At 36.3% G+C, this 24,714-nt stretch overlaps 2 protein-coding genes across 2 annotated transcripts in view; one reads left to right on the forward strand and one right to left on the reverse strand.

Annotated features, from left to right (window-relative positions):
• LOC149528795 (DNA damage-binding protein 1-like) overlaps positions 1-24,714 on the forward strand; it is a 169,516-nt gene that overhangs the window by 86,324 nt on the left and 58,478 nt on the right. The window contains exons 11-13 of the mRNA XM_089810655.1: positions 18,772-18,880; positions 20,046-20,246; positions 20,343-20,558. Of these exons, the coding sequence (XP_089666781.1) occupies positions 18,772-18,880; positions 20,046-20,246; positions 20,343-20,558 (526 nt within the window). The remainder of the gene's footprint in view (positions 1-18,771; positions 18,881-20,045; positions 20,247-20,342; positions 20,559-24,714) is intronic.
• LOC149528796 (uncharacterized) lies at positions 5,178-8,806 on the reverse strand. The gene is made up of 3 exons (XM_089811129.1): positions 8,626-8,806; positions 8,401-8,503; positions 5,178-5,327 (listed from the first exon to the last, which is right to left on the reverse strand). Exons 1-3 carry the CDS (start codon positions 8,769-8,771, stop codon positions 5,178-5,180), a joined length of 399 nt encoding a protein of 132 aa, XP_089667255.1. The 5' UTR covers positions 8,772-8,806.

Below are 24,714 nucleotides of genomic sequence, written 5' to 3' on the forward strand. Positions count from 1 at the left end.
TGTATAGGAAATAGGGATTTCAAAATTGGATTCTATATTATATGTTGCTGCTGTAACACTCATTGATTTCTGTGTGTTTCAAGTTACTCTTCCAAATGAGTATGTATATGATATAAAGAGGCATGTCTCCTGTAGAGACATGTCTCTTGTTAATATCTTAACATTAGTTATTGCTTTAACATATATCACAAATGATATTTGCTTAATGTATTATCATGATTATAATTTATATATATAGAAAGGATGATTTCTATCCAAATAACACAATGTACTACTATTCCTCACGGTAACATCGGGAGTATGGTATCCCAAGAATATCAACTATATGATATTCACCATACTCGTATCTTTTCTTGGTATGTGCACTGACATGACGTCTCATGATGTTTACCAGAGAAGATATCTGCTCATGGTGTCTTCATTGATAGTACGTCTCATTGCATCCACCATGCCACATCTCAGTAATATAACTTATGATAGTGTGAACACTACTTACTTAGTTACATAAGATTATGAACTATCATGATCTGCATAGACATCATCCATATAACATCCATCATGATAGTAGGTTAAACTATTGTTAAGATTGTCACCTTACAATAGTAATCACCATAGTAACACAAAGACGTGTCCCCCACTTTTTTCCCCACGACTCAGAGATGGGGACTTGGGAGCCTAGACCTCTTGTCCCCAACGGTGCGATTAGATTATGCTACCTTTGCCAAGGATGGGGGAACGTCTTGGTGTTGACTATTTGCTGATTCGACTATTTGTGTCCAATGTTTGATGTTCCAATTCAATGCAATGTTCAAATATATACTCTTTTGCATCTTTATATCTTATATTGCATTACATCTTTTCATAATTAGCATTTTAAGTACCATATGTATAGCATATCCAACCTCACTCGTCTCCTGCCACTGCCCCCCTGCCGTCCCCAACCATCCCAAAATTAAGGCCCCTTTGTCCCCCTGTCTTGAAAATTTGTCCATCATTCTGCTGGGACCTCGTCGCTCAAGGTGGTGTAACTATGGTAACCACAAGTAAACTTCATAAAAAGATAGTCACCTCTCAAGAAGTTTTCACAAGATCATGTAATAACTCACATGACATCCACCATTAATATTCCTAGAGGGTGGAATATGAGTTTTTACCTCAAACTTCTCTCTCATAGAGAAGTATGCATTAAAGTACATCTTCGAAAATCACTAATGTTGAGTCTCTCTCTTAGTAAAGGCTCTGATCCCTAACTCCAAGCTTATCCTTAATAATTTACCTTGAATGAATAACATTCTAGATATTCATCGACGGTTCATGCATTCGCATAAAGGCCTTTCAGTCTACACATATAGAACTTCACCTCATGAACCATTGTCCTTTGACTGCCATAATTTCTTGATTACTAGAGAATCCAGCTCGACATGGTCTACCCCTTCTAAGTAAATATGACCAAGATCTCAAGGTCAATTGAAGCATATCCTCTATTTGCTCCCGCTGTCATGGAAGCATACCTTAATTCATACTAACATGAGTGAATGTATGAAATTGTGGATTTATCCTTAGGCTTGGCAACACCAGACATTAAAGATAATGTGGTTCCCTTTTGAAGCTTAAAGTACATGCATCGATCTCGTTACTTCTTTGTCCAAGGTTTCCTCCAATGAAATTTTAGTGTCCCTCTTGATATCCTAATCATGAAAGATATCTTGCTTCAAGAGTCCCTTATTATCTGACATGATTCATATGTGGTTGAAGGTGCTAGATCCAAGACCACTTTGGAGCTACTATCATAAGATCAAGTCCTAGACCAAGTAGTTATATGACCATCTTGATTTTGAACAAAATCCCATCACAGTTTGCTCCCTCTCATTAGAAGAGTCCCTTGTCTTGACTTGTTTCATAATCCCGGATGTTATCACTCGCAAATATGCCTCAACAACTTTCCTAATACACCATTCTTCTCTTCCTACAAGGACATCCTCAACGAACAAAGAAAAGAACAAGGGAAATTGCTCTTATAGTACATATAGAAATACAAATAAGAGGTTGTCCACAAAAAAACAAAGCAAATAAAGATAATACTAAAGCCATAAAAAGAAAATACATCTCATTATTTCGGAGCAAACGCTTATCAACATCCTTCCTGATATAAGATGCTCCAATGAAGGTCATGTTACCTTGGCAACTTAAGGCCAATCAGAAATCACTTTCATTTTCCCATAGTGGATGAATCCACTCCTTGTAAAGCCTTTGCCAATTACTTGTAACACCTATGGGAAATCTCCTCTCACCCAATGATCAGGATGACCTATAGTATATTCAAGTTCAAGTTGATGCCTCTAAGAAATGGTAATTTTCAAACTACTCACATACTTTAACCCTAGTTATTGGATTCATGCCTTAGAGGCCGGATCCAAATTCGTCTAGATTTTTTTAAAATTGTTTTCTTAAAAAATATTTTCTTATAATCGTAATTTGATTCATAGATTCATACCAGAATCATAGATTCATACTATTAAATGATTTAGTTTTAGAATCATGTATATTTCTCTTATTTTTAGTATATGTATATATATATATACATACATACATACATATACATACATACATACATACATATATACATACATACATACATATATATACATACATACATACATACATACATACATATATATATATATATATATATATATTCACGAATCCTCCTTGAATCCTAATTCGTAAAAAGAAAATCATGAATCCATGGATCCAATTCATATGTCGAATTGGATTCGTATCTTGAATCAACAACTAAGACTTCAATTTAAGGAATCCACCATATATTGTATCAATCTATTGATCAATAGGACTTCGAAAGTATGTTCCATAACACTCATGATCCCTCGATAGCTGTGGTCCTCTATGTAACACAATTATTATTATTTCCACTTCTCTTATATCTAAGAAACCAATTCGTCCCTAGATCAGGTGGATTTGAAAGCAGATATGGTCAGATTTTGGATGTGTTCGGATTCCCTGTGGATTTTGGCTGGAAGCTAGCCACAGGCCTCCGGATGCGTCTAGAAGCCAGATACAGCCACAGGTCTCCAGATGTGTCTAGAAGCTAGTATCAGGATTCTAGACGCATCCAGAGGCCTGTGGTTGGCTTTTGGCCAGAAACCACAGGGAATCTAGACGCATCTAGAGGAATCCAGGGGCCTAGCATCCATAAAACTAATAAAAAACGTCCAAACTTAAGTTATTTTTGTTTGCATGCGCTCCAATGATCTTTCAGCAGTTGGAAATGATGATGAGAATGTGGATTTTCTTTTGAATCCCTGTGATTTAGACTCTAATGTATATTAGTTGATTGAATCTTCAAGCATGAACAAATTTTTTATTTTGTTGGAATCTTGAACATGACCTATTGGAACTTTTTGTTTGAGACTAAACTCTAATGTTGAACAAACACATATTGATAGATCATATGAATTTTGAAATATCTTCAATTACACACACACACACACACACACACACACACACACACACACACACATGCTTCCTCCCGCATCCGCATCAAATTATTTTTCCCCACATCCTTTATCTGCTTCCAGAATCGGCATCTGAATTGATAACTTAGTCTTATATATAAAGACTCAAAATGGTAGTTCTGTTCAGAAACCGTAGACAACGGCATTGGTAAGCAATGTTATCACCGAGTTTCATATTCATGGTGCGATCAAATCTGTGTTAAGTGGAAACTATATCGTGGTTCCGATATTCATCATAATATATATACTTGTGATCTCGGTGTCATCGCATCACCATTCTCTGCCAACTTCATATGGAGATATCATTCCAATAAATACTGATCCTCATCCTATCGATTTGAAGTTCTATTAGAAGAACTCTTCACCAACTTTTGCTCTTGGACTTCTTGATGAACACTAAACTATTCATCCACATGCATTGAGAATGTCGAGAAAGTTCACATATCGGCTTTCACTTCGTGAGAAATCAGTGCCAACAAAGACATCATTGGAATCGGTTGGAGTCAACCTCGTTTTATCTTTATCAACAAATTATTAAATTCAGTCGACAGTTCCTGTTTGCCAATTCTCAATCCCCTCATCTTTATATATTTTGTCAAAACATAACATCTCTGTTGCTTGCAAACTGGATGTATATTGCTGTACAAAGGCTGGCTTGAATGCCTAGAAGCTTAACTCTGAGGCTAGTCCAAACATACTTGTGTATCAGGTATAGATGTACGATATGTATTAGAAAATTTATACAAATGATGCCTTATAACTTGGGTCAATATGTGGCCAACTTGTTGTGACCAAATATCACTCAGTTGCATCAAAGTCGAACTTTTCATAATATATATATTTTTTCACCTATTGCAGTGGGTAACCCGGTAATCTATTTCCATTTCCCTGATTTGTAAACATGAACGCCGTATCACCTGCTGCTTTGACTCTTCAATAGCTTCAGTTCCCTATAAGGAATACCCTTCACAGTGACATCATAAAAACTAAAGTTTGATGGCTAGAGCGGTGCCATTTGACTGTGGGCTCCTCTCCTCTTTTACCATAGATTCCAGAGCATAGGCATAGTATTTCAAATATATAATTTTTCCACATGAAACATAAAGAGGCGGACAAATTTACAAGGATAATCAGAATTGTTCCTTAGCCTCTTGATAAGATATAGTCTTCCATGTGCTTCTTCACGATGGCCAAACCAATACTTCCCGGCACTCGGAAAGGATTCCCGTCTGTGGCATGTATTTATAACTTAGTCTGTGATCCCAAGATCCACAACCATGGTGATCGACGTCTCAAATTTCAGTTACTACAATTGATGTAAGATGTTGCCTCCCAAAAATGCATATGAGCAAATATACAATAGATGATTGAGATGTAAAAACAGACAAAGTGTAGAAGCTTCTTCTTTTATCTGCTATTATATATTCCTGATCGATGATCATCCAATAGATTATAATTCTCTTCCTTTGGTAAAAATCTTCCTGACCTCCACCTTTATGATCAATGCACCTTGGTTTCAATTGCTATCACCAATAAGTATATGCCAATGAGGTTAATCCTTCAAAATTTATACATCCATTTTATTATTTCTTTCTAGTGTACCAAAGATGTCTCTGTAGGCTGAATACAGGTGTTTCTTCACTGTCAAGGACTGGTGCACATTTGCTGATGATTCTGTTTGTCCCCCATCAATGTGGTTTGCCTGCCATCGATGCTGTTTCCATACCTAAATGTTATTAATTTGATATGTTTGGTAAGCAGACTGGCTGCTGCTTTATATTCCTTATCGTCTTCCTGGTACATTCCCATAGAATTGCAGACTCAGTGGATGACTTGCGACACATTGGATGGGCCACCTTTGGTGTGGGATACCACGTGAGCCTTGATTCGATATGTTTGGTAAGCGGACTGGCTGCTGCTTTATATTCCTTAGCATCTTCCTTGGTACATTCCCATAGAATTGCAGACTCAGTGGATGACTTGTGACACATTGGATGGGCCACCTTTGGTGTGGGATACCATGTGAGCCTTGATCAAAGGCCAGATCGTATCTGCGTGTTGGAAGGGACTGTTTCACCAAGTTGGACAGAATATAATGCCTTTTATTCATTGCATATATTAAATACTTGTGATGGTTTTAAATATCAATCATGTCATCTCATTCATCTACATCGATATTATAAAGTCAATTCGCTTCATATTATAATACTCATCCATACAAGTGTCTGCAATCTTTGAAGTCTTCCAGCCAAAAATATTATCCCAAATTTCTCAAATAATGATATCAATAAAAAAACTTCTAGTCCCATTGAAATTATATTGTTTAATCCAAAGTAACAAGAATCGGAATCGGATCGGAATTGGCAAGGCCGAATCGAATCGTGAATCGGCAAATTTGAAAAAGCCTTTTAAATTTAAAGATTTTAACAATTTAAAACTTATTTCATGCACCCTTTATTGAATATAACTTAAACACACTATAACATCATCAAATAGAAGTTAAAACTTAACATACATAAGCATGGAACATAAAATCCATCACGTAACTATGTTATCTAAAATGTAAATTGTAGGCTAGCTGAAGTAAATAGAAATCAAATGATCATAATGATTTAAATCATAGAATGTATGTAAGATGATCCATAAGACATCAAATCATAAATGTATGTAAGAATCTAAGATGAAGATCCATGAAAGTTTGAAACATATGTCTATCAATGATTCAGTATCAATATTTGTAAACGAAATATAAAAACAAGGCTCCAGCTCAAGCCTCAGACGCATAGTCATCATCATCATCCTCAACATCATCTTGAAGCTCGGTTGCAGCCTCAGCCTCAGCCTCTGAGTATCCAGTCTGCCTAGTAGCAAGGTGTCTAATGTAGGTCCTAGAGGATTGTTGAGCCATATCTCCCGCATGTAAGATGGACTCACGAATATCGCTAGGGCCTGTGCCCGAGCGTGCACGTGTGCGTCTACCAATGCCTGAAGAATGTGCTCTAGCTACCTTAGCCTCTATATCCACCTGGTCAACCCACACACGGTCTTCCTCAGTGAAGACTGGATCCACAACCTCTGTGAACCACTTTGATTCTGGATCAATCTCCTCTAGAATGATCAGAGAGGAGTCAGTGCCCAAAATCTGTCTGATCCTAAGACGGAGGTTGTAATGAACAAAGACAATATCATTCAACTTCTACACTGTTAACTTGTTTCTCCTCTTCGAATGGATGTGCTCGAACATGGACCAACTGCGCTCACATCCAGAAGCGTTGCTTGGCTGACTCAGAATACAGATGGCAATTTTTTGAAGTTTTGGGGTTGTGGCCCCAAACATTTGCCACCATCTATCTGCAATAAGGGAAAATAGAAACAATTAGTCTCATTTACAAATTACAAGTTAACTCTAAAATTACATAATCAACTTTAAGTTTAGAATCTAGATTCATGAACATTGAATATATTATTTAATTTTTACTTGGCCGTAGTGTTGTCTGAGCATTTATGGCCATCCTGCCAGAGAAAAGTGGCCTTTCTTTATTGTTGAACTGGTCTAGCTCAACAATTGTAGCAGCACTATCTTCATCGCTACTCAAACTCTGAATCACTGTGTATAAGCCAGTGAGAACCTCCGCATCCGCCTTGAACTCAGGACGGAAACGATATGCCGGATTCAGAAAGTAAGTTGCTGCATGGATGGGTCGATGGAGCTGATTCTGCCATCTCCTATCGATGATGTCCCAAATAGGGCCATACCTCTCCTGCACTCCTGCATATTGGGCTCTGATGGCCTCCTTGGCCCTATCCATGCCCTCATAAATGTAGCCCATAGAGGGCTTCTCCCCATCAGTAGTTCGTAGCAAAGCTACAAGGGGCTCAGTGACCTACATATAAAGTAAAACAAAAAATTTGAGTCAAAACTTAAATATAAAATAATATAACTTAAAGTAAAAGTAAAATACTAAATGTTAAATTGCAATAAATTTACCTTCAGGATTTCTCTAGCGGGTTTCCAAAAACCATCCTCATCAAATATGCAATCCGCCACATCTATCCCTGCAGTGGTCGTAGCATAGGAAGAGGAAATCCACTCCTGCCCAACAAACATGCTCTTCAATTCATCCCTTGATGTCAACAAGGACTGCAAGGTGATGAAATTCGAGGCAAACCTTGTGATACCTGGGTGAGTTAACTCCTTGCCTTCTGTGTACTTCCTCATTGTGCTAAGTACAAATGAATGATTATAAATGAATTTGCATATTTTTTTGCCCTTTCCACACATGACTTGACAAACTCAAGTTTGCCAATTTCCTCCAACATGAGGTCAATGCAATGTGCCGCACAAGGGGACCAAAATATGGTGGGGTGCCTCTCTATCAAAAGTTTACCTACAACAATTTTAAGTCAATTAGAAATTCAAATTTCAAAATTCAAATAAATTTATTTTCAAAATTTGAAAAGTTAAAAGTTTACCTGCAGCAATATAACTTGCTGCATTATCCGTCACCACTTGGATCACATTTTGTTCTCCCACCTCTGCTATGACTTTCTCAATAGCCTCACATAAGTATGTGGCATTTTTTACATGTGTGGAAGCATTGATGGATTTGATGAACATGGTATATCCTACAAGTAACAAAACAATGAATTAGAATACTAAATGGATCATCAACAAATTAGCATTCAACAAATCAAAATTTACAATTATGTATGTAGGAAAGTAGAATGATCAATCACCTCCACAGGATACAAAAAAATTGAGGAGTGTTTTATTCCTCCTATCGGTCCAACTATCAGTCATGATGGTGCAACCCTTTGCAATCCACTCCTTTCGGTTCTCCTCGAGCTCAGCCCTCATGTCCTCTACCATCTCATCTAAGAGGTATCTGCTCAACTCAACCTCAGTTGGGGCTTTAAACCTCGGACCACAAATAGCAACCGCATCTATCATGTTCTGCCAATAAGGAGCCCTGTCACAAATAAAAATTAAGATGTCAAAGACTTAAATTATAAAACAAGTAGATATAATTAAAGTTTTACTTTTACTTTTAATTTTAACTTTAAAAAAAACAAAGAAAAAAGAATCAATTACCTGGCTGCAATAAATGGAATGTTGCAAAAGTACCAAAATTTGCATATCTCCTTTCTGGCAGCATCATGAATCTCCTTGTTCAAACCCATGCCCTCAAGCGTGGGTTGGGAACCAGGAGTAGTGCGAGGCACAAAGTAACTATCCATTTTGTTTTTCCGCACTCTAGGCTGCAATAGGTTGGTGTGGGACTTTGTCTCAGTATGTGACCGACTAGCATTGGCACTAGCACTAGCACGAGCAGAAGAACCAGGATAAAAAAGAGGCCTAGAAGAACCCTCTCCAACACAACCTACGGATGCGGAAGTTGATGCAGATGCAGATGTGGATGCGGCTGCGGATGCGGGAACATGGGAGCCAATACCCCTTAACCCTTCAAGTTGCATTTTTCTATTGGCTTTGTCTTTTTCAATTTTTTCTAATGCCATTAAGCAAGTGCGTTTTGCCTCAGGAGTTTGGTGAGTGCAAATTGTAACATCATGTCCAGGTATAGCAACAATGTGGTATTTCAATCTATAAATACCCCCAGAAGTTATTTTTTATTTACAAAAAATACATTTTGTTTGATATTTGGTTCTTCCAGGAAACTCTTCATTATATTTCCAACATTCATCTTTTCTACCCATTGCGAATTTGCGAAAAATGAAAGCAAAGGCTGCTGCAATAATTTTTTTAATATAAAATATCAAAGTTTGAAGCTAATAAAAGCTACAAAATAACAATCCCTAGTTTGCAACTTAGTAAAAATAAAGAACATTCAAGATCTAAACTAAAAATCTTGAAAACTATAAAAATTTAACAAAAAATGCATAATACACTAAAAATTTAACAAAAAATGCATTATACACTAACATGCAAAAAAAAATGAGCACTTACCTCTTGCAAATGAGTTGAGGAGTGTTGAGATTGGCTCCTTAATGCTCCCAATGCAATTGATGGCCTCCCCAAATGGATTGCTGATCTCTTTTGTGCTCTTCCTTCTTGCCGGTTAGAAACCTATGTCTTTTTTTTTCTCTTCTTCTCTCTCACTTTTCCTCTCTTCTACTCATGTTAAACAAATAGAAGGCCCTTTAGGGTTATAACGAAGAGAATATGTCAAAAAGAAAGTAAAAAAAACAAGTGATTTTTTTTAATTTTACAAGTCCATACTTTATTGGCCGCGGGCGATTTCTTGGCGATTTTATCAGGCGATTTGGGCGATTCACCCGATGAAATCGGCGATGGTGATTTCCGACTCCAAAAAAATTGCCATCCATGAATCTAATTGCTGAATCACTGATTCACGCGATTTTTGGGCGATTCTCGTTACTCTGGTTTAATCCAATATGAGATCTGTCATTTTTTAGCAACAACCCTTATATGCAATAACATCTGCATGATATGGCATTTTCCTGTACTTATTTGTCTATTCTAGCGGCAAATATGAGAAATACAAACTTTCATTAAATAATTCAGTCAGACTTTTGTACTTTGATCCCAGAAAACGACCCGCTCTGATATTATGTAAAGTTATACATCAGATTTATAGGAAATAGGAATTTCAAAATTGGATTCTATATGATATGTTGTTGCCCTAACTTGTAATAGCACTTATTGATTTTTGTGCGTTTCAAGTTACTTGAAAAGAATATGTATATGATATAAAGAGGCATGTCTCCCGTAGAGACACGTCTCTTGTTTATATCTTAACTCACATTAGTTATTGTTTTAACATGTATCACCAATGATATTTGCTTAATGTATTATCATGATTATAATATATGATAATAATTTATATATCATATATAGATAGATAGATAGATAGATATATATCTAGTTAATAATCTAGTATTTATTAAGCCGATAGGCTTCTCCAATGGAGCGAAGGCTCCAAAATAAATGTATTTATTGTCTCACGCACAGTCAGCTGTCTCATGCAAAAAATTAGAATATGTTTGTTTTTGTTAGCACAGTTCCCTCACCATCGCATTCCTCGCCATTTACAAACAGTTGTTTAAGATGAAGTCTACTAATGACATAGTCTTTTGAACTCTAGAGTGGGATTCTCCACATCGTGTACAATTCTCCATCGTCTCACAAAGGGAGTTGAGTGAATGTAATGTATTGTGATTTTTCACCTTATTTAGCTCCTCGTTATTCTTCTGCTCTTTCAAATATTTCGCAACTAAGTCTTAAGATTCTGCATTTATGACACTTTCGTCATGTACGACTGTCCATTGTGTGTGTCTCTGACGAACGCTAAGTGGGATTCTCCACATCTTGTGATGTTAGAGCCCAATACGCAACTAGGTCACTAGAACCAAAGCGATAAATAACATATGCATTCATTCAATAGTCAACTGACTTAATTCTCGAAAGGTGCAGGATTTAGTGGATTACTCCCTTTATACTCTCACAGTCCATTGCTATAGATGCCATGGCGGAGTATTGTACATGGGAGGTGCATGGTGTGTCAAAAATGCCTAGTTTCATCTTTGAAGAGGGAATTCTGTAACACTCAGTCATATGCGGACACTTTCACACGCACTTTGAGTTTGAACACCTCTCACTCAGAATTGTAACCACACTAGTTTGAACTATTCAGAAAGACATCATTATATATAAACAAACATGGCTGCCTCTTCCTTCACCTCCACCTTTATATTCAATTTCATATCTTCGTCTAAGCTGAGCATCACAATCACGTTCCCATTCTTGTTCTCAATTCAAGCTTAGGAATGGGGTTTTTAGGGGTGATAAATGTGATAGTGATGTTCATGATAGTAGTTATAACAATGTTGATGTGCAGTGATGAAGTAACGGGTATACAGTTGAGCACACTAAGTGAGGAAGGGGAGCATATGTTGAGAAGTTTAGGGAGCTGCAGAGGGACCGATCCATCAAAGAAACCATGCTGCCGACCACCACACACACCTGCTACATCATTCAAACAAGTCTCACCAGTGGAGTACGTTGAAGTTAGAAGTGATGGACGTGTGTTGAGAAGTTGCAGGGATTGTAGAGGCACCGATCCACCAAACAAGCCTTGCTGCCCACTACACGCCATGGCCTCATCCACACAGTTTGCTAATTGAATTCATCCTCCAGTTGGTACATGATCATAAGTTTCAACATTCGATATGCTCATCAGTTGCTACGAGTAGAATGTGTTGACCTTGCAGAGCCTGTTCATGCTCTGTTTTGTTCCTCATCCCCTTTTAATTGGCAATTTCAATGACTTCATGAGCTGACTTGTTCTTATCCAAATCAAAAACATCAGTTGGCTCTACCTTGACACATTTCACTGGGAGGGTATGTTGTTTTCTCTGCTAGCATAGTCTGCTAGAGTTAGGCTGCTGAAGTAGCAAGTGAAAACTAATGGGTTGGATACCATGTTGTTTAACAACTTGTTGGTGTAGTGCCGCCTAGTGTAGCGCCTGCTGTTGGAGGGTCTGACTTAATGGGCACATTCAAAGTCTTGACTTTGAGTGTGGTTAGGCCATGGCTCCCTTTTAACCTAATTTCCTCTCTTTTTGTTTAACTCAGTCACCTTTTCGATTCCACTGTTCTTTTGCCCGTTAACTAGTTCCACTTGCACTGTTTTATTTGCCCATGATCATCCCTCATTTAATAAACAAGTAAGTAATGCCCAATTTGTAGGGCTGGTCATGTATAAAATGAATTATCATTTTTATATTTCTTATTTGTTCTAAGGAACATATTATAGCATAATTTTTTTAATAATTTCATTATTTAATTTAACAAAATTAATCATTTCAGAATCATTAAACATCTAAACCAAACTTAGATTCATACATAATATAATATATTTAATAATATAAGCAATTTATTTTAATGTATTTATAAATATATAAATTATTTATGTAAAAAAATTTAATTTTATAATTATTCTACCATTTATTTTATTTTTTTAGATTTTAAAGAACATTATTCCCATCTTTAAATGTGTGCGATGTTTTTAAAAGTAAATATATATAAACAAAAATGGTAAAAGAGGAAATACTAAATAGATCAAGTTAAGAGCAGTGAAGTTGAAAGTGGAACTGACAACCTAACCACACTCGAAGTCAAAGCTTCAAGTGTATTGGTTAAACTCAGCCCTATTGGAGTGCTTGCTCATGTGCATTTGCACTACCAAGGGAACACTCTGGAAATCGTTCACAACTGACCCTACTTTGTCCACATCCCTTTTTCTATTATTAATACTGCTATTCTCATTATTGTGGACCTTGTGTCCTACACTTCTAGGAGTTGACTTGGCTTAGCTTTGATCCATTAGAGGATTGTTCACGACGGGAGATTTGGCCTTGTGTTGTGGTGGTACCAATGGATCATTCTCCAACTATACAAAGCCAAATTGGCTTTGGTTTGAGACTGTACAATTCCTTCGCCGCCACTACTTGGTAATGTCTTCTCCTTCACCATGGCTTACAACCACAAAAAATTGATTATACCCAACTAACAATAATTTGCACCCTTATAAAAATACTGCACAATTTCGGCAACCCACACCCCAGTTCTTCATGATCACAATAAAAGTTACCTTATTCGACTTGAACCTGCCTTCTCTTTTGAATGCTTTTGCAAAATGAAAAGAAACCCCTACAATATTATTAGAAAGAAAGAAGAAGGTTGATTGTTCATGCTCTCACTTTGATATGGTAGGTTTTTCATTTTCACTCCCTCTCTTCAATACACTTTTCCTTTCTTCAATTACTTGAACTAAGAATGTCATTTGTTTGTTGACAATTTTATCTACTTCTCTTTTACAGGTTCACTAGTTGCGGCGAAGAGACGAACAAAGTCGTTTTGACTTGTCATACACAAGATTTACTACTGAACTCCAAATAATTGCACTACTTAAATTTTATGGGAAATCCTACGAGTTTTACCCATACAAAAACATTGTACTATCAAATTTGGAACACTTACTTTTACTTGCATACAATGCTTCTATCAAACATTATGCATGTTTCTAATGGCAATTTAGAATTATATTGATAAACTACTATTCAGCTTCAAAAATATCTTTGTTGTTAAGCACTTTTGGACCACCCTAGCCATTGTTGTTTCATAACCAACAATCCTACATATCATAAAAATTATGTTGAACCCTTTAGTGATTTATGCAATTTCATACAATGATAATATCTGAAAAATACTCTATTGGATTATCCCTTGAACCTCTTACAGGTACAAGTGCTAGTTATAATAATGCTCCATGATAGTAATAGAGAAGGATGGATTTCAAATGTTTTAAGGCCAATAGGCCATTCAAAACATTTGATTTCAGCGATGGGAATCATCCGATCAAAGCTACAATCATTAACAGTAATTGCCCTGTCTTTTTGTAGCACTGGACTCTTGGTTCCCTGCATCTTGTATTCTTTGGGAAGGAAAGAAAAGGGAAGGATTTGTGGTTCTATGAGAGATTATTGGTGTGCTGTTGAAGCATTTTACTCTGGGATAATTTTTGTGCAGAGTGTTGCTGGAGGATTGTTGGAGATTTCAATATTGTTGTTCATTATCCTGTGATTGGCTTTTGTATGCAGGAGATATAGGGAGTTCACTTTGATACATTGTGTGTAGGATTCTTCATGTGTGTAGTTCTTCTGTTGCAGATTCATTTCATTGTAAATTGAGTTTTGCTTATGGCTTCAAGAGTGTACAGAATCAAGAGGTTTTTTGCATTTTGGGGCCTAGCAATTTTATCAGAGTAGACATATTGGGAGAAAGCAAGCTCAAGGATCTTCCGGAAGTGGAGGCAACTGGAGGGACAGACCCATTAAGAGGAAATGTATCCAAAATCTATATTTAAGTGAAACAAAATATCAATAGATGGCATATAATATTCTCCAAACATCTATAAAAAACTCTCTTCCGAGAATCAAGCTTATGACATAGCATTCCTTACCTATAAAATAGTTACCTATTTCTTCATGACTATAATATTAACATTAGGACTTGCTCAGTCCAGCAAAATTAAGGGTCAAAGACTTAGAATGATTATCGACCACTTACATGATTAGCTAGGCCTATGATAAGATCTTAAAGCCCACAGAAGAGTTACTATCTCCAGAATTAATCTAACCTAGACACATGTTTATTGACCGGCTACTGGTTTATCAGCAAAGGTTGAATAAGGCATGGCTTCCATATGTTCATCAAACCAATTCCTGTATTTGAAGCCTTGATATCAAAAAGCTAGAAGAGGAGCACCTAATTCCTCCCAATTTGAGGAAATCGGGCTTTGAATATTCCTTCATTTTCAACCCACACTATGTAGGCTTGATGTCAATTATTGACATATTGAGAATCCCAGCCTTGGGTATCTGGAGATCCTCGTCAATGTGGAGGAGAACCTCTGAGAAACCCAAGAGAATGACCTTGATGAAAGGTGGCAACCAAATTGCTCCAATCTATCCTTGTCTTTGTCAAAGACCATGGTTAAGGGAACAAACATGGCTGCTAAATCTGAGTTAACCCTGGAACTATTGTGTTAAAGATGAATTCGTCACCAAATTTAATGAGTTAACCTTGGTTCATAAATACCTTCTAGGGGCTCTCTGGTTTTGTGCAAAAATTCGCAGCTCCATTTTTTATTTTATATGTTATTCTTTGTGAAGAAGGGGATTTAATTTCCATCTGGTGTGCATTTGGTTCTAAGAGCGTTGATGATTATTTTATTGTCTCCTACAGTTTGTAGATTACTAATGCCTTGTTCTAGATTTAAATGGATCTCTTAGAAGTTCTGCCATGATACTCGTAGCCTCTCCTATTGATTTTTCTAGTTTGGCACGAAATCTCCCTTTGTGTGATTGAGTAATACATCTAATACCAGCAATACCTGAATTTTCCTGGGTATCACCCTCAAAGTTAAGTTTGAACCAATCATATTTAGGGAGAGTCCAACTACAGCTCTACCTACTGGGGTAAACTTGGTTATCCTAATAGCCATATTGCCTTGGGAGGTTGCTTTATAATCTGAGAGAAATTGTTAAAATGCGGCCAAGTTAATCTTCCTATATTTGCCGAGAAGCTGAAAATGTCTCCTTTATTTACTTAGTTTGAAAATTCAAGTTATGTGTTTTGCGGGTTGATTACCTAATCCTTAGATTGTCTTACAATTCACATAGCTCCCTTATTTGGGAAGCAGTACCCTTTTTTATTATAAGATTTATTGTGTCTGGCCTTCTTCTATTCCTAGATTTCGCCCTATAATTACCTTCTCGATAAATGTGGTTGATTGTTATCTTATCAAAGGTTTGGCATAGTGAGAAGTCCCTGGATAATATTGAGTCTAATCTCCAGTTAATGACAGAGCCTTTTGTGAGGGCATTTATAATATTTGCAGAGTCCCCTTCAATCTCAAATTTCTTGGCCCCTACCTGCTTACATAGTACTAGCCCTTCCACCAGAGCTATTAGTTCTGCCCACTTATTAGTTTCTGTTCCAATTGACTTTGCTAACTTCGTTATTTCTTTACCTTTTGAGTTGTGGATATTACATCAAATGCCCACTTTATCCGGATTACCTCTAGATTCCCGGAAGCCATTTGCATTTCTCATGCTTGTTTGTAGTAGTTTCACCCCCTGGTCACATGAAAGGGGGAATTTCGAAACCTATCCATTTACCTCTCATTTTTTCATCCCAGTGAGACATCACTGCTTTCTTTATCTTCAAGTTCATGACCCGATTATTGGGAACTTCAATGACTGAAGACTCTATCTTGTTTAGAAGTTGTTTTACATCCATCTTCTTCTCTTGCAGTATTCTTCTGTTACGCTCCTTCCACAGTTCCCATAAGACAATTGAGGGTGCAGAAATCCATAATGAACCATATATGCTATTCTTTCTGAGGAGAGGCCAAGCTTGGAGCGTTTCCGAAATTGTTCTTGGGAAGGCTGATGCCCATCCCAGTTGTGAGCATAGCCATATCCAACATTGACTAGAGAAAGGGCATCCTAGGAATAAGTGGTCAATAGATTCTTCCTCATTTTCGTGTAAAGAACATCTGCTTGGGCTTTGGTATCCCATTTTCCTAAATCTCTCTGCTGTTAAGGCCTTCCTGTTCAAGACTAGCCAGGTAAAAAATCCCGCTTTAGGAAAACATGCTTTATTCCAGCATAATGTTGTAGAAAGAGCTTCCTTTGTGATCATCTGATTGGATCTTAGTAGTTTAGACTTAATTAACTTATGTGTGCATTATGAAACACCAAAAACAATTTATGTAATTTATCAGTACTTGGTCTAAGAATTATTTCCAAGGGTCATTCCTCAGTCACCAGAGCTAACTCATTTATTACAGCAAATCTCCTGTAACAGCTAGGCCCTATATATTTCTACATTTCTCCCTGAGGAAAGTAATTTTATGCTTTGGATTTCTTCAGCAGAGTTGTGATGTCCAGATTATGTTCAGATAGAAAGACAAATGTGACTCCCACTCTTGTGACTTGTGAGTGACTTGACCTTGATCTCAGCTCATAACTTAGTGATCACTTCATCAGTTAGCAGGTTCTAGAGGTTTTACATCAGTTATCACTCCAGATATGCTATCTCCCTAGACAAATGGCATGGGAGCCGTTTGAAAAGGTGCTTGTTTTTCACAGGCGTTAAAGTGCTCAGTGGAAGATCTTACTTGTCTTGTGCAAGTATTAGTAATAACTTCCTTACCTAAAATCATTTTCTGCATGGCCATAGTTCCTTCTGTTCAAAATCAAAAGTTCTCTTATAAAAGAAGACATGCAAGTTTTAATTAGCCAGAACAAGCTCATGAAGATGACGATACTCAAAGATCATCATCTTGCTGCTCCGTGTGTTCTAATTTGTGCTGTTGAATCACTGATTGCCTTCCAACATTATGTTGGTCAAAGACGCTATCTATACATTTTCCAGGGCACAGAAAACGAAAAAGTCTAAAGCAAAAAATAGTGTGTGGAACCCAAGGCATTGATCCCAATGCAAAAACAAAGGCAGATCCAGGTACAGATTTCAAAGAAAGATGAAGTACGGCTGACATGAAAATCCCACTGTATGGATTCTGTCAGACCAAAAAAGTTGTGTCAATGACCCAGAAATGTTTGCAGAAAACCCACAAAGATTATGTTGGTTAAATTTGGTTCCAACCAAACTATCAGAAGGTAGCGACTGAGAAAAATGGTCTGCAAATGGTGGAAATCTCAAAGGCCACAGATTTGAAGAAAAACCCTAGATGAGCAAAATAAATCTTGAAAAAATCCTCTGCAAAGCAAGAATGCTGTGGAAAGAGAAGCTAAAAAGAAAGGTGTATTTCGAGTCAAACAGGACCCATTGTGGATTTTGTCTCCAAAAAAATCGAAAGATGTTTGTGTCTACAGATAAACTGGGTATAAAGGTGCATCACGTGTTTATGAGGGTAGAATGTGATCATAAAAGTGTACGGTCGAGCCAGATGAATTGGATGACAGGCTACAGCCGCAGAAAACATGGCTTCCAAAACCCTTGCCTTGGACTACTTCGGCCCCCAAAATCTTTTGGCTGGCTGTCAAAAACTAAAAAAAAAAAATTGTTTTCCAAAACTACAAAAAAAATTCAGCCAAACGTTAAAAAAGGGAAGCAAATGTTGTATCATAAGCTCTAATACCACATTTTTGGTAATTATTGAATTAATTAAATGGATAATCAAATAATGATTTGTAGGAGTTTTAAAGAGGATGTTTCTATAACGAAACAATCATAAATTAGAAATTATCCAATATTTTAATTTATATAAGTTACAATATTGACCATTACATATGAAATAATAGAGATATTATTGTAGTAAGTTCTGGGTGCCTCTGGTTTTGTTCTTACATTTATAGAATCTTCTTGGCTAGAATCCAGCTGATACTTTAGCAGATGTGTTATGTTTATTACTGATATGCGAAGTCTATTATATTATTATATTTTGTTCAGTTCAATTTATTTTTAGCTTTTAGTGTTTATTTGTTTTATATAAATATTTCTGTTCAGAAATGATTATTTCGTAAAGATTATAATTGTTGAATGCATATACACGTGCTCAACAATTTACCGATTTCTCTACTTATATTCATGTTAAAGTATAAATGTGACCCCTATGCAAGTCTGTTTATCTTTCTGTTCATGTAGCATTTTTCTTTTCCTTTTCAGGGTTACTGGTCTGAAAGTAGAAGTTCTCGGGGAAACTTCAGCCGCTTCAACAATTTCATATTTAGACAATGGATATGTATATGTGGGATCTAGCTATGGAGATTCTCAGGTTATTTTGTTTTCTCTTACTCTCTCTCTAATATAAATTTGGAAAGCAACTCCTACGGATCTCACGACATAGGTAAGTGTATTTTATATTGACTTGTGGTGAAATCACTGGATAATATAAGAGTACCTAGACCCTTAGCCCTGTAGTTAGTTACCTTTGTTAGTCATCTATGCCTTCAGGCTGTTTTGTAGATATCCTATATCTCAAGTTTTGTGCTGCCTGCTCATTTCCTTTTTGTGTACAAATGTCAAATAAATAAAACATATTAAGTAGTAATTTGTAAACTTGTTTTTTTTATTGTTATTTATAATTTATCAATTTTCAAACCATATATTACGTGGTCTCTTTTACTAAGTCAAGTCAAAATTCATTGTTTCTGTTTGGTTTATTGCTTTGCAATATGTTGATGATTCATTTTTTCTTATCCTTCTTGTATCTATGAGTTAAATTTTATAATAGTCCTGTACCAAAGTTTGGCCCTCTCATTTTTTTTATCTACGTGCATTCCTGCATTATTACTTTGAAGTTAGTTACTAGTAGTAGAAGAGACTCATTTACTTAGTCTTGTCTACTACATGTAATGATATTGAGCACAATCATAATCCACTCCATCAAATTTTAAATAAGGATAGTTGAGCAGATTGGGAAAATTGTTCTGAAACTAATGAATCATAGATTTCTCAATAAATAAATATACTTTGATAGCTCCTGCAGATCACATAGATCTAACGGATGTTACAAATCGTCATCTAATACAATATCTTGCAGCAACATTCTAAATATATTTCTTTTCTAGAAGATAATTTGCCCTCCACTTTAGTCTCTGTGGTTTGGTTATGAAATATTGTCCTTGCAATGCTCCGAATGGTTGGGCTATAAAATTATTATCTCATTCCATTCAAATGCATGTTCCTTTTTCCCAAGTCTAATTATTTTAGGCATTTTGCAATTGCATATATTTCTAGTTAAGATCTAGTTCCAATCTTGTAGACGTGATTTTGTAGGTAAGTATTGCCATAGCATCAATGACTTTTTCTGTCTTGTTTCCATAGATAATCCTCTTCTCTATGGGACTTTATCCTACAAGTGCTTTTCTTGAAGTGAACTGATGGCTGATTTTTTCTGAATTTCTGATTGCATCCATATGCTTGTTCTGTGTTTGCAGCTTATAAAACTCAATCTGCAGCCTGACCAAAATGGTTCATATGTATCTGTGTTGCAAAGTTTTGTAAATCTTGGTCCCATAGTAGATTTCTGTGTTGTTGACCTGGAGAGACAAGGGCAGGGGCAAGTAGTTACATGTTCTGGAGCATTCAAGGACGGTTCACTTCGCATAGTTCGCAATGGCATTGGCATCAATGAGCAGGTTATACAACAGGCTTACAGCTGTTTTTGTATGCCATCACTATCATGTTGTCATTTGCAACCGTGGTGATGTTGGTGGTTCTTACTTGCTTTGCAGGCATCCGCAGAGCTTCCAGGCATAAAAGGAATTTGGTCATTACGATCTTCAACTGCTGATATATATGACACTTTTTTGGTTGTGAGCTTTGTTCGCGAGACTCGTATACTTGCAATGAATTCAGAAGATGAACTAGAGGAAACAGAGATAGAAGGGTTTGCCTCAGATGCTCAGTCATTGTTTTGTCATGATGCTGTACATGACCAACTTGTTCAGGTATTTTGATTGAATAGTAGGTTGAATTGATTCTAGTTACAGATTTATTGGCAAAGATAGATTTGAATAAAATTTGTTTTAGCATGATTATCTTCAGACAGGGTGGTAGACAAATTTCTGTTGAAAGGCTTTGTTTACTTGCAGAAGAAGTTAGTAGTAGGTACCTGTGCTTATGTAATGCACTGTATAAGTAAGGAGCTTGTATTCGTTGGCTTATGCTCTGGTATACTTTATTTAGTTAAAGAATGGTGTGATGTTAACTGGAGCTTGATTCTTCAGAGCAGGGAGAGACTAGACAAGAAGCGTGTAAAAGAGGTCTTCAGATTTCTAAGATTCTATGCATTATCTTAATAGGAGGATTACTTTTAATTAGTATAAACTGCTTTCAATTTGTCGTGAACCAGGTATTGTGTATTCTCTCATGTTTTCTTTTTCTGACACCATGATTCTTATATTACATCAATATAAAGTGTGACACAAACACAACATGATTTGGGAGGTTCTCTTCCAATGTGGGAGAGTTGGAATTGGGTATATTCCTCATTTTACAATGTTACACAGAGGCAGGAAATATTCTGGGGACAGCGGGACAGGCAGAAAACATCTTCCTGCCATCTCTTTGGGTGTCACCTGCAAAGTGACAGTTTTGGGGTTGGTTCTGCAATGCAGGGAACATTGTTGGGGATGATCCTTTCTGAATGGAGCATCTGGGGATGTCCTGCTGGCCCTGGAATCGCCAGGGGACAAGCATATGTCAATCAAGCTTTTGAATATGCAATTCTATGTCTTGGGTGGTGGGTGAACTAAAAGCAGTGAAAAAAGTTTCATGGGCCCATGTTGCTATTTTTTGGCAGTGCAACTGGACTTGGTTTTAGCAAAGGTTCATCAGCTGACGGAGTGGAAAAGGTTTAATTATTAATAAATAGTTCTTTATTAATAATTAATTATTAAAAGTCATAATATAATGATTTTATTTAAGCAGGGCCAATTGACTTTAGAAGTGCATTAAATAAATGCCATAATAAGGGGCCTATAAATTTATTATTTCCCTAAGTCAATGTGTGACATAAAAAATGCATCATTAATGGTTATGAATTGTATTGTGAGAGTTGGTGTCAAAGTTGAGAGAATTAATTAATTTATTATAAAGTCAACTTTGCATCAAAAAGAAAATAATAAAAAAAGCTATGGCTTGGGGCAACTTAGTCTTGGCATTTATAAAAGCCTTTATTTGGTGAAAATGAATTCAAAACTATTGTGCATTTGATATTTCTTGGTATTTGGTGAAGAGATCTTGTGACAAGGCTTTTGGCATTTGAAGCCTGGAAGAATATTGAATACTTCAGTCTTGTGCACTTTGAATTGGTTGAGACAATACCAGTGCATTGCGCCTGGAAGATGGTTCATTTCAGAGCCATCATGTGCTTAAATGGTGATAGAATTTGTGGGAGTATTCGGTGATTTGTCTCAGATATAGACTGCAGATATTGGAGTCCAATTAACAATTGCAGATCACATGTTTATTGAAGGTTGTGTTTGAGAGTATAAGCTGCCACCGCAAATAAATAGAAGGATGGCATTCATACTACAGCCTGCATTAATTATTAGTCTGTTTGTTCTCACAGACAGGGGTAGACATCGCTGTGACTTGTCTTGGCCATCTTGTGTTTTCATTCATGCTTCACATACCTCAGAGACCATTTGTAGTCATTACCAAAAGGCTGTGATTTATATTAGGAGAGTACAAGGGTTTTACATGTTCAGAATTTCCAGGTTCCGTAATTGAGTTCAATAAATTTTGACGCACTAGAAATTATCGTTGTAATTTGTAATTATTTCATAGAGAGATCATGAAGTAGGATTGGTGCTGTAAATATTATTTTATGCCAAATGTTTGTTTTGATGCCTCTGTGAAGTCTGCTGCAATTCCAGTACAGTTTGTCTGTGAAGTGTATGCAAAAATGTTTATGTATGAATTTGTTATCATTTGAGAGGGGAGTCTGATTCAGTTTGGTAAGTGCTTGGGTTTAATATTCCTTATATAACTAAAATTTCAGACTTCTTTTGTGTTGCAAATATTTGACAGAATGCCTATTGAAAGTTTTTGTGCTATGTAATGTTGTGCTATGTAATGTTGTGTTATGTGGCTCAAGAATTCAGAGATTTTCAGATCAGACGCTACACTCCAAGTGTTTGACAAAATACCAACTTTAGTACACTGAGAACTTAAGGATAGAACCCCTAGGGGTTCTTACAGAGGTATCAAAGTGGTTTTGTGCCATCCTGTGGGGGAAACCCCTTGCTTTAGGGACATAAGGTTTGTGTAAATTATGGGCAAAACAAAATCTATACAGGATTTCATGCCACAGCTCTTGCATGCCTTCCAGGATTATAATAATATCTTTTAGGATAATAATAAGAGTTCATCAAGGGTTCTACAACATCTGGAGATTCTGGATCCTTTTTTTGCGAAGAAAATGAAGGCAAATGCTTATTCAAATAACAAAAGCTTTGATTTTTATGACAACAATCACAATGGGGAGCCTATGCATGAGATAGCAGCCCTTGCATGCATGAAAGATGGTTGTATGGAGTAACCCAGTGTTGACACTTATGATCAGGTGTTAGAAATGAATGATGTGATGCAGATGTGAGCCAAAGTAAATCTGATTTCATAAATTATACCTAGAAAACTGAATCAGAAAATTCATAAATCTGTTGGTAATAGGTTCTAGGTCATGACTTATTGGAAACTGCAGTTGCATTGGAAGTGAAAGTGGGCGTAAAGATGGTCAAAAGATCTACATCAAAGTTACTAGTTGAGCCAACTTACGAGGTACATAGTACCATGGTTGATGATGTGTGCACTAATGATATCACACATGATGTTGATCACGAGGTGAGTGTTGCTATTACAAGAAATTAAATAAATTTAAATTAGGAAAATACATTAAGAAATTTAAGCATACAGGTACAAAAAAAGATACAAAAATATTCAAACAGAGTTAATCTTGTCTGTTTATTTCTTTTAAAAAATTTGGAAAAATTTCTTCCCAAACTTGAAAAAATCCAAATCTTATTAAGAATATGGTCAAATGATTTACTTTAGATCCTTAGAACTCCTTTGTGGAAGCTATCTGGCACCCCACAAAAGATCCTATTTGAAAATAATTGCCTAGCCTTCGAAATGCCAAAATGGAGACCAAACGAGAAGAGAGCAAAATAGAAAACAAATTGATATGCTAAAACAATAAATGGTCTCTTTTAGGATTGTTTTAGGTTTAGTGAATAAATAATAAAAACCTTATATAAACATAAGGTTTAAGTTAATTTTAATTTTTTTTTATAGTATTTTCTTAGTTACCCGAGTTCATTGGTTTGCCCTCAGATCCACGTCTGAGTTCGAACCAGTTCGAAATACTGGTCTGGTTTGACCCTAATTAGAGCAAGGTTCCATTTGGAAGGGGCTGGTTCGAACCCATAGGTTGGAAATTCAAACCTAGGCAAATTTGATGTCTTAGATCAAATTTGCATCAAACCTGGACAAATTTCCGGCGACAAACGACTTTTAAGTCTTTTTTATAACATATTTGATATTTTTTTGAGTTTTGCAGCTCTAAAAAGTGAATGCAAATAGGTTATTTTGGCTTTTAACATCATTTGTGGTGTGCAAATAGGTGATTTTTTGAGCAAATAGGTGATTTAGTGAACAATGATACTTGAACTTGTTGGTATGTTTCATGGATCATGATTTAATTGTAATGTTTTGAATCTTTGATGTTGAACTTGAAAATTGAAATATACGATGGTATGATCTCGATTCGTGATGCTATGATTACAATTTACATGTTTAAAGTTAATTCCTATGGTGTTTTTGTTGTTTAAATGATTAAATCATATGATTAATGATGTTTACCGTATGGGGTAAATGAATCAATGCACACAAACAATAGACAAGAACAACAGTACTCCTTTTATTATTCACATATGCTAAAGACATTACATTATGCTTATGATGACGATTCTTACAATGATCCCAAAGGGTGTATATATACTTTTCGAAGAACCTTCCGGAAGGGGTCCGTCAGCTACATGACAAAAACTTTTCCGAAGGGACCCATGGGCTACATAACAATAACCTTCTCGAAGGGACCCG

This window comes from Cupressus sempervirens, chromosome 11 (genome assembly GCF_028749045.1).
Source record: "Cupressus sempervirens isolate cs-2001-9-10 chromosome 11, ASM2874904v1, whole genome shotgun sequence".
NCBI lineage: Eukaryota > Viridiplantae > Streptophyta > Pinopsida > Cupressales > Cupressaceae > Cupressus > Cupressus sempervirens.